The sequence below is a fragment of the Mustela lutreola genome, chromosome 5 (genome assembly GCF_030435805.1).
Source record: "Mustela lutreola isolate mMusLut2 chromosome 5, mMusLut2.pri, whole genome shotgun sequence".
Taxonomy (NCBI): Eukaryota; Metazoa; Chordata; class Mammalia; order Carnivora; family Mustelidae; genus Mustela; species Mustela lutreola.
In genome coordinates this window covers 153,418,828-153,430,460 of record NC_081294.1, presented here as the reverse complement: position 1 = coordinate 153,430,460, position 11,633 = coordinate 153,418,828, and the positions used below count along the sequence as shown (strand labels likewise).

Sequence of the window (11,633 nt, the reverse complement as noted above, 5' to 3'; positions counted from 1 at the left end):
GTTACTTATATCTGTTTCATTTAGATCTCTGGCTGTGGCCTTGTCCTGTTTTTTTGTTTTTTCATTTGGGGTAAATTTCTGTCTCCTCATTTCATCTGCCTCTCTGTGTCGGTTTCTCTGTGCTTAAAAAAAAAAAAAAGTCAACTGTGTCTTCTGCTCTTGAAAGTAGTGACTTTATGATGAAGGGGTCCTGTACTGTTTTGTTCCCTGTTTACCAGAATCTGACATTTCAAGAGAATATATTATGTTTGTTGCTTACACCCTAATATTATGCCTGATTCACTTTTCTTTTCAGTGTAGCTATCTGCCCTGACTCTGCCTGTTGAGGACTGTGCTTGCTTTCTGTGTTATTACCAGGACCCACACAGGCCAGCTTTATGGTGGCATTCCCATTGGGTAACTTGGGAGAAGGGCAGCAGTGTTATTAAAATTTGCCCTAGTCCTGTGCTGGGTTTCCTGAAATACTGTAGTGACTGGGGGCTGTGCACTTGGACAACCAAGGTGGTGAGGCTGAAGTGGGGCACTAAGTGGCCAAGGGTCATGTGGCTGGGCATGATGAAGTGGCTAGATGAGGTGGGTGGCTGCAGCTGTGCACTTCGTGGATAGGTGTGGTGCAAGAAGGCAGCCAGGGGTCCATGCAGCTGAATTTGGTGAGTAAAGACAGCTGGGGCATGCAGCTGGGCCTGGCATGTGTTGGTGGCTGACGGTGCACAGCTGGGCTCAGCCAGGACTTTCTTTTTGTAATCCCAAACAATGGGCTATAAAATACTTGGTTATTCACCATTAACTGTGACACTGGCTGTACATCTTTCATAGATGATCTTTGGTGAGTCTAAAAATTTTTCTTCTACTCTTAGTTTGCTGAGAGTTATTCAATTGGGTCTTTGCTTTTTCAAGTGTTTTGCATATTTATTGTAATAATTATTTTTAATTCTATAATCTGTCAGTATGTTGCATTACATTGCTTGAGTTGGGAATAAAGAAAAAATTAAACAAAATTTATGTTTGAGATATAACCTTTCTGATTCATAGTGTATAATTATTTTATATGTTGGTAGATTCAGTTTGCACATTTTTAAATTATGTGTCTATATTCATGAGAGATAATAGTCTATAGTTTACTCATGATGGTTTTGTCTGGCTCTGTTTTCTGGGTAATAAATTGCTTCATAAAATGTATTGGTAAATGAATTGGTCAATTTTCTAGTTCTCTTCTTTTGAAAGTATTTGTAAAGGATTGTTATTTTCAAAATTTTTTTTTAATATTTCATAGAGGCACCTGTGAAAGAGTCGATTAAGCATCTGACTCTTGATTTTGCCTTAAGCCGTGATCTCAGGGTCCTGAGATCCAGCCTCATGTCAGGCTCTGTGCTCAGCATGGGGTCTGCATGTCTGTCTCCCTCTGCTTCTCCCCCAACACTCTCTCTTTCTCAAATAAATAAATAAGTAAGCAAAGGAAGAAACAACTAATGTTTCATTAATTTAAGAGGAAATCTACGTAAGTCTGGACACTCTTCATGTCTGTGAAAACAATTCTTTACTCTCTTTACTTGTTATAGGTCTATTCATATATTCCTTCTTGAGTTTACTTAGATAATATATGCTTATTTGGAATTTAATCTAATTAGTAGCATTTCATGTTTTTATACTTCCACCAGCTAAAATGGAAAAATAAGGATTAATAATGTAGAAGAATGAGATTTTGAAGGCAACTATAAATACCACACTCACAGTTTCTTCTGTTTTAAGAAGGAGAGTATTACTACCACTGCTATACTTACTACTCATATATTTTATGTGGGACAAATACAATACAAAATCAAAACAAATAGGAAACTGCCTTTTGATTTTGGATCTTGTCAAGACCACAGATTAACACTTCCTTCACTTCTGCATCAATAATTACAGAGCAAAAATAAATTTGAGCTAAAACATATAAAATGACATAAAGAATGGCATTGATATGTGAATTTAATTAAATGGAGTGGCTAACAATTTGCAATGTCCAAACCATATCCACATACAGATATAATACCGAAGAATTTATGTATGAAACAAGTATTCATTGCAAGACAGACACTAAGCCACTTATATTTGTATTAGGTGGCAATAAAACTATCATACTAATAAAGAGTTTGTATATATAGAAAAACAAATTCTTTATAAGTACTAAGTAACTTTATTAAATAACTGTATTAGGTAGTTTGAGTAGTCCAGGAGACAGACAAATTGGGAGTGTTGTTGAGAAAAGAGATGATGAACATTTTATATTTGCCAGAGAAAATTATTCTAAATGGCACTACTCAAGGCCTAAAAAAAACCATAAAATGCATGAAAGCAGAAACCCTACATGACATATTCTCTGGGCTCTGTGAAATTATAATGCAAACTGTCAATTTAAATGGTGTCGCACTAAATGAGTATTTCAAGTAAGATCTTTTGCGTAACCAACTACTAGATAGAACATTCAAACAGAGATACTTCTTCAAAGACTTGGATGTACTAAAGAAACATGGCAAGTGGAACACAAGGACTGGAGTTTACAAAACTAGTTCTACCAAGAGTAACTTAATGTCACAAAATAAATAAATAAAGCAATTGTGATGTATGGACATACTCCATTAATAGTGGAAGATTATCCCATTAGAAATTTGTGCAAAACAAAGTATTTTCAAACACTATCAAAATAATCACATTCTACAAATAGTATTGTGATATGGTAACTTAGAAGATGGAAGAATTTGTCCAAATACATAAAATAGAAATCTTTATAAAATGCTGTTGTCTGCTGGGGTGCCTGATTGGTGCAGTTGTTAAAGTGTCTGACTCTTGGTTTCAAGCTCAGATAGTGACCTCAGGGTCAGGATATCCAGCCCCATGTCAGGCTCCATGCTCAGCATGGAGGGTGCTTAAGACTCTCTCTCCCACTCTTCCTCTCTCTGCCCCTACCCACAACTCATTCTCTCTCTCTCTCTCTCAAATAAATATTTTTTAATGCTCTTGTCTGCCACAGAAATATCTATGCAAAGTATTTTCTCATGTGTGCACGTGGATATATGTGGTTTTAGTATAAAATATATAAACTCCAAACTCCCTTTACTACAGATACCTAAAGTTATTCAAAAGTTAAAAGAATCCTTAAAATGCCTAACAAAACTAACAAGAAAATAAAAGAACCAGGACCTGAAGTAAATAAAGAATCTAGGGAAGTAGTCAAACTAAGAAGCCATTTCTCCATCCAGACACTAGCTGACCACTAGGAGCTCAAACCTGTGTAGATTACCAAACTTGCCTCCAGGGTGATTGGAACAAAGGAAGAAAAGAAGTGCCTAGAAAACTCGAAAATGCGGTGTCCCAAATTTTACCATGAGAGACTGTGGACTCTGAGAAACAAACTGAGGGTTTTGAGGGGTTTGGTGAGTCTGGTGGTGGGTATTACAGAGGGCATGTATTGCATGGAGCTCTGGGTGTGGTGCATTAACAATGAATTCTGGAACACTGAAAAAAAAAATTAAATTAAAAGAAAAAAGAACGGGTGAAAGATATAAATAAGTAAGCTAATGAATGAAGGGGCAGAAGAAATTACATGTCACATGCTAAAGATATCAGCAATATGTTTGTTTAAAATTTAATTTCTTTAATAGACAATGAGAAAATACAAAATAAAAATGTGGCAAGAGCAATAAAATACACATTTGTCAAGAATATTTGGAAAGGAGCCGAATATAGGTAAGCCATTGAAAAATAAAATAACTCAGTTTGTACACAACTTTTTGTGAAATATTAAATTAGTCTGAATTGATGAGAGAAAAATCAACTTGAATATGGAGCATAAATATTGCAACCAAGGACATTAAAGAGAAGACATCTATGGAAAATTCTGTAGTCACTATACATAAATGAGGATTTGAATGAAAAGAAATAAAAATCATTTAATCGTTTCACTAGAGTATACCAGTGTAATAAAACAAAATTAAAGAAATGATGATGAGGGGTGCCTGGGTGTTTCAGTCAGTTAAGCATCTGTCTTCAGCTCAGGTAATGATCTTGGGGTCCTAGGATTGAGCCTTGTGTCAGGCTCTGTGCTCAGAGGGGTGTCTTCTTCTATCTCTGCCTCTGCCACTCCTGGTTGCTCATGATCCTGCACTCTCTTTCTCTCAAATAAATAAATAAATAAAATCTTAAAAAATCTTTAAAAAAACCTTAAAGTCTTAAAAAAAGAAATGAAAATTTTCTACTTTCAAAAGATATTTTTTAAGAAGGATATTATAAGTGAGAAATGCATTGTAACAAAAATGGATAAATAAAAATGCCAGAAATATTAATAAACCATGTAACACAAAATGAAAGGAAAAAAATAAAAGCACTGAAAAAAGGGGAAAATGTTGAAAGGCAATGAAAGATAAAATGGAGAGAAACCTACAAAAGTGAGAGCAAAATCTCTCCAGCCTTAACGGAAGCCAGAACACAGAGAAATAAAGAGGGCAGAGAGAGACTACTGTTCAACTAAAATTGGGTACGTAGTTAAATCTCTTGAAGTAAAAAGAATAAGTTTAATTTTCAAGAAAATATTACATTGCCAATAGGTAATACCAATATTGAATGAAAGTACAATTAGTACTTTAATTAATCACTTTAATCACTATTAAATTATTTAATTACTTTTAGTTAAAGTTTATTTTTTATTCATTATAATTATTATTTATAATTTTATTATAAAATAATTTTATTTATTTAAAGCAATTAATAATTATGAAATCAATTAATTGATTATTAACCACTTTAATTTAATTACTAATTATAGTTCTTTGATTAGTACTTTAAAGTACAGTTAACCCCTCCTTAAGAGAGTTTTAGAAAGGAACTTGTAATCATATAGGAATATTGAATTGAATACTATCCTTGATAGTAAACTAAAGAAACTGGAGAAATGATGATATTACAGGTTTCAAAAATATTTAGATAAATTCAAATATCATTTAAAATTACATTTAAATTAAAATTAAATTTTAAATGTTATTTAAGTAAATACCATGTCATTTGAAGAAAGGCCAAATAATCATTTTGGGGGGTACCTATCTTATGAATAAGGAGTTAGAAATTGTTTATAATTTTTCCACACTCCTGAAACACATTTTCATCCTTTTATCAGAACTAATGAGTACCAAAGCACTAACAGTGGCATAGACATTGGACAGAAGCCTCTGGAAATCCAAGACGACTGGGTCATAAGTCCATAGCATTGTTGAGGAGAATGAGATGATGACGTCCACCCAGTACACGACCAAAGGACAGTCTGGGTGGCCCTTTTCTCTGGAGAGGCTCTTGAGGAGAAGCTGGTGATGTGAAGGTGCTGGCAACGCCTCTGATGCCTGGACAGGAGAATCACCATGTATGCACTCAAGAGCAGCATGACTCCTACAAAGTAGACATCCCTGGATATCGTCAATGCTAAGATCAGCCCACTGATGACGGAGTCCATGGGGGAAAGTGAGCAGTGTTTACCGACATTCAATAGATTGGTCTGGGTCACGTTAAAAGATGCGACAGAAAACAATACGCAGTTACTGCTGAGAGACAAACTGAGAAACCATAAGATGATAAAAGAATGAAAGATGTACTTTGTGCATTTAGATTTAAACCTGGCCAACCAGGAGGTGCTGGGGCTGATGGTGATGACCTGGAGCACACTCAGGAAGCAGGTGGTGCAGATGAAGAGACCCCTTGTCACCCTGTTCAGGCAGAATAAAGCCTTACATTCAACATCATTCATAGAGCTCAGCGATTCCAACACTTCTGCAGACAATAAAGACAGCTCAGTAAAGAGTTTCATTAGGTGAACAAAGGACAAGTGACAGATGATCAAGTCAGTGGGCTTAGGCCTGTGATCCAGAAGGAACACGAAGATGTTGAAGACAAGGAGGAGGATGTTGGCTGAGACTCCAAGACCAGCTTGTAAAAATTGGCATATTTTAACAGTAACATAAATGGCAGATGTGATCACCATAGTGGCAAAAAAACACATTTTGTATATCTGAAAAAAATAGACCTCACATCATCAATGTCATTATCTTTGTTGTCGAAATCACCACCATCACAATTTTTATTTCACCTAATTTTTATTTTGCCCAATTAATCAGTAAAACTATGTTGTATGAAGTCTGAGAAATGCAGTCTCAACATTATTTGTTCACCAATTTGGGTGTGTGAATATATATATATATATATATACACACACATATACACACATGTATATATATATATATATATATATATGCCATCTATCTACCTATTTGTCTATCTATCTTTCATCTATCTACAAAGAGAGAGAGAAAAGGAAAAAGAGGTTAAGAGAGAGGTGGGGAGAGAGAGGGAGACAGATCTCAAACAACATATCCATAATCATGCCAGGATAATGTACCCATTCTCCATACTCTTATGCATTTCTTTCATGGAAAGTTTTGCTTTCCCATTGTGCATTACCCTGTCTCATACTCAATACCAAGAATACTAAAAAGCCATATAAGGACTCATAGATGTTTGTATAATTGAAATGTTGTAACTTTTAGTAATGTAAAAAGAATCACCAAGCAATTAGGAAAAAATAACATCCAGGTCATTGTTACATCACACTGTGACATTTTCTCTTCTTCCTCCTTCTGCATTTAGGGACCCGCATGATTACATTTGTTTTATCCTGATACTTCAGCATAATCCCCCCACCTTAAAATCAGATAATTATTAATCTTCCTTGTATCTATAGCTTTAGTTGTCATTGTCATATAACCTAATGCATTCACACTAAGGACATGAAGATTTGGAAGTGGACTATTTATTTTTACTACAAATCTTATTAACAAAATTTATTCAACATGATCCTAGATCACTCCCCTTTATTTTCAATCACAGAGTTTCCTTCTATAATCTCTTTTACATCAGAAGGGAACTGCTGAAGACCAACTCTCAATTTTCAGAAGAACAAACACACAATTCTACATTATGTCATCCACAAAGTTGTATCAAAATGTTTATATGAAGATTTTTCTCATGTGACTTAATTTAATAAAAGGATATCCTCCTGTGCCTTTAAGAATTCTCATGTCTTGTCAGAATACTTCCAATATCAGAACATTTTGTAAAATGTCACTGAATAATTTTGCAATTATTTTATCACGTTGTTTGCCTTCTAGGAAAACATAATTATTTTACCTAATTAATGTGATATAAGAATTTTTTAAAAATAGCTATATTACTTATTTTTTTTATTTATCCTTCTATTGAAAGGAAAGAGCATTCATTTTTGTTTTCAGGGGAGAAATTTTGAGAGTTAATATTCTTGGCTGAAACTCAGAACGTTATTGCTGAGGTAAACATCACTCTATTATCACCTGATATATGTGATTTTACAAAGCAATAAGTATATATTTGATTAAATGTCTATAACCATTTTTCCAAATGTTAATCTGTGATGTGACAAATTTACCTCCAATGCCAGAGCCAAAAAACTAGTAGTTCCTACAAGCATATATCTGTACTCACAGAACACCTGGGTTCTGCTGAGTTGAGTCCTAGAGATTAGGGCGATATTTGCTTAAAGACACAAATGATATTCAAATTTTAGGGATCACAGTCCAGTACCAGTAAAACAGCATTTGGGGGACACCTGGGCGGCTCAGTGGGTTAAGCCGCTGCCTTTGGCTCAGGTCATGATCTCAGGGTCTTGGGATTGAGTCCTGCATCGGGCTCTCTGCTCAGCAGGGAGTCTGCTTCTCTCTCTCTCTCTCTCTCTCTCTCTCTCTCTCTGCCTGCCTCTCCATCTACTTGTGATCTCTCTCTGTCAAATAAATAAATAAAATCTTTAAAAAAAAAAAACAGCATTTGGGTGTTGACCACTAACAAAAGCATAATTATTTAATAACTGTACAAGTGAATCATTTTAAAGACATAGAGCATGTATCACAAGCCATATCCCAAAAAGAGATAATAAAATATATTAAATAAAATGACATAGATTAAAAAATTTAATAGTTAAAATTTTTTAAAAATTTTATTATTTTATCAGTTCATGAGATATATTGCTGGCCACCTCAAATTCATGCCTGCTTTCTGTAAATCGCCATCACTTACTGAAAAAGTGTATTCCTGCTGGATATATATAAAAAAATTTCCAATGACAGTCTTGAGGGTATTGAGCCTGTACAGGAAAGCACCATGTTTCTCATAGAATCAAGCTGAGCAATAAAATGTAATACACTTGGTTAAATTTGATTATCAGGCAAATAATGACAAATTATTTTAGTATATGTATGTCCTAAATATTGCATACACATATTACATGGAAGTAAGCAAATATTGCATAATGGTACAAAAAAGTCATTATTGTCTTTCTGAATTTCAAACTGCTCTGCATCATGTGTTTCTATTCAGTAAATCTGGCAACCTTACCATGGAGAAATAATAGGATTTGGAAAATATTCTCAGCACTCGCTCTGAGACAAGACAGTTAGTTTTTCCTGGGGTCGAGGGTAAAGCCCATGAGCAGTCCCAGAAGACAAATAATGCTGTTGAAGTTTCTTCTCATTATAGCCTCACCTGAAGTTATTCTCAATATTTTAAACCCAAATTATATATATAATCATAGATAAAGGTGGATAAATATCACCAATAAATAAACCTGGGATGAAACACTCATCACAAATTCTTTGGACTGGCCTGAAATGTCCAAAATAATGAGGTATAATGAAAGGAAGGTCATTCACAAGAACTCAAGTAATATTTCTCATTAAACTATACTTTATTGTATATTTTATTGGAGAAAATATAGTTTGATAAAATGTATTTCTTCGTCTTTAGAAAAAATCTTTCATTTAGAGTTGTATTTTAGTAAGTTATATAATATATACAGTTGTTTTCAGACTGCCACACACATATATATTATATTTATATTATAAAAATAAATAAAAAGCATAATCTATATGGCAAAATCACATCTTCGTTTCTGTTTTATTATTGTGTCACTTGTAATATTATATTCTTCATTAATTTTACCATATTCTATAAAAACACTGTAAAACCTATGATTAGTCATTGAAAGCACAAAGTCATTATGAGAATTACAAGTGACAAAGTGCAGGTAAGTTGGTTGGTTCAGTGGCAATAGGGATGTCATGAGAAACAGAGCTGGCAATTTCAAGAAGGAAAAAATAACTTTTTACATAGATCAGTTGCACAAAAATATTTCGTAAAATGTACAGATGCCTAAAGAATAAGTATGTTAACTATTAGATACCACCGAATGAACTGAAAAGCAGCAACTCGTCTTTCTCTGACTGCCTTAAAACACAATGCTTATTGACAAAGATACCATTCTTTAAAGGCACTATATTCTCAGTAATTCTGGGGGAAAGCACAGGCAGGGAATGTGAGGAAAAGTAAAAAGCATTCAAATTCAAATAGAACATCACAAATATTCCATAAATCTACAAATCTGTATCCTGAAACCATTAAATAAACTTACCTTTAATATGGAAAGGACTAATGGTAGTTATAATTCAGTAACATGGATGGAACTAGAGCGAAATAAGTCAAGCAGAGAAAGACAACTATCATATGATCTCCCTGATATGAGGAAGTGGTGATGCAACATGGGGGCTTAAGTGGGTAGGAGAAGAATAAATGAAACAAGATGGGATTGGGAGGGAGACAAACCATAAGTGACTCTTAATCTCACAAAACAAACTGAGGGTGCTGGGGGGAGTGGGTTTGGGAGAAGGGGGTGGGATGGTGGGATTATGGACATTGGGGAGGGTATGTGCTTTGGTGGGTGCTGTGAAGTGTGTAAACCTGGTGATTCACAGACCTGTATCCCTGGGGATAAAAATATATGTTTATAAAAAATAAAAAATTAAAAAAAATAAAATAAAATATCAAATAAAAAAAAAGATAGAAGACTGAAAATATGAGAAAGGAATTCTAACACTTCAACAAAAACTCCTATCTAACTCTTGAGCATTCTCTGTTATTAAAACTGAGAAATGGTCACTTACCCAAGTGAGACTTTAGAGTGAGTTTGCTTGTGTGAAATGAGACTATAAGTAGTTGTAGGGAAGCGATGTCCTCAACTCGTCTCCCCAATGCCCATTAGTGTCATGTTAGCTGTAGAAGCAGGACACCCCTAGCTTTGGGATTTGTAGGAAGGAGACAACCACAGGGAAAACTGAAATTACCTGATTGCTGGATAACAATAGATGAGGACACCTGGATGCCCAACTTTTCTATGTGAATGATCATTTTCTTATGTAACCTTCCTGGTGAGTTGTACATGTCAGTACATGTTCATGAGTCAGTACATGTCAGCAAAAACTACCAATAACCCTACCTTCAAATGAATAGTACGCCATGTCAGATTGCCCAGTGTACCTCCAATGGTTCAAGAATTCATTGGCAGAGAGAGGCCAGATGACAGAGGAGTAGGGGATCCCGTTTCAGCGGGTCCCCTGAATTTAGCAGGTTATCTCTCAAACCATTTGGAACACCCACAAAATCAGCCCGAGATATTTTATGTGTATGGATCTCTACAAGAAGAAAAGTGACTGCTTTTTGCAAAGTAGGACATGCAGAGGCATGAATCTGAGGAGAGATATTGGAAGATAAACAGAACGGGGAGAAAGCCTCTATAAGCTGGCTCCTGGAAAGTGATGTAGCACTGGAGCAAAAATTTGGAACCCTTAGAAATCTGCTCAACTGAGAGGCAGCCCTCTAAAGGGGCTCTGGAAATGAAAAGGCAGAATTCTAGGTGAGGCACTGTGGTCTGGCAATCCAAGGAGTCACAGAGTGAATGGGCATGCCAGAACCTGTAGAGTGCCTGAACAGTGGAGCAGGGAAGCAGGATATGGTCCGTGAGCCACGGGAAGACTCTCAGCTTGGGTTGCCATAAACCATGATCCAGGCCAGCTGGTAATCACTCCTTTCCTGAGCAGCCTGAGGACTGGAACTTGGGGGCATTTTACCATCCCCTGGGAGGGGGAAACAGCTGTCCCCATGACTGGGGAAAAGATTGCAGGCAATAGCATCCTGGAAAGGACGTTAGGGTGACACCCAAACACAATCCAGGAGCTGTGGTTGTGCATGGGAGCCCTCAGCCACTTACAGTTTTGGAATCACAAAGGGCAGTGGCACTCCTGGGTCCCTGGGACTACCTCTGAGAGAGCTGCTGTGGGTACACACCACGGGAGGCTGTTGTTTTCAGCAATGCATACAGAAGTGGAGACTATTTGTCCAGAAAGACTGCGATCCTGTTGCTCTGGACCAGAGGTTTGGGCAACGGCAATTTTTTTTTTAAGGTTTTATTTATTTATTTGACAGAGAGACAGAGATCACAAGTAGGCAGAGAGGCAGGAAGAGTGAGGCAGGGGAGGCAGGTTCCCTGCTTAGCAGAGAGCCGGATGAGGGCTCGATCCTAAGACCCTGAGATCATGACCTGAGCTGAAGGCAGAGGCTTAACCCACTGAGCCACCCAGGCCCGGCAGGCATGCCCATTTTTGCTCTGATCCTCTGAAGAGGTGCAGAAAGCCTCCAGGGAACAAAAGCCACACAGAGGACAGTTTGCATTAAGCCCATTCCCCTGACCAATT

General features: G+C 36.2%; 1 protein-coding gene across 1 annotated transcript; it reads right to left on the bottom strand.

Annotated features, from left to right (window-relative positions):
- Nucleotides 1-5,094: 5,094 nt before the first annotated feature.
- LOC131831210 (putative vomeronasal receptor-like protein 4) lies at nucleotides 5,095-7,882 on the bottom strand. The gene is given in 3 exon segments (XM_059173380.1): nucleotides 5,095-5,141; nucleotides 5,144-5,287; nucleotides 5,290-7,882. Coding segments are annotated over 3 exon segments (927 nt in total). The 5' UTR covers nucleotides 6,026-7,882.
- Between the last annotated feature and the right edge of the window lie 3,751 nt (nucleotides 7,883-11,633).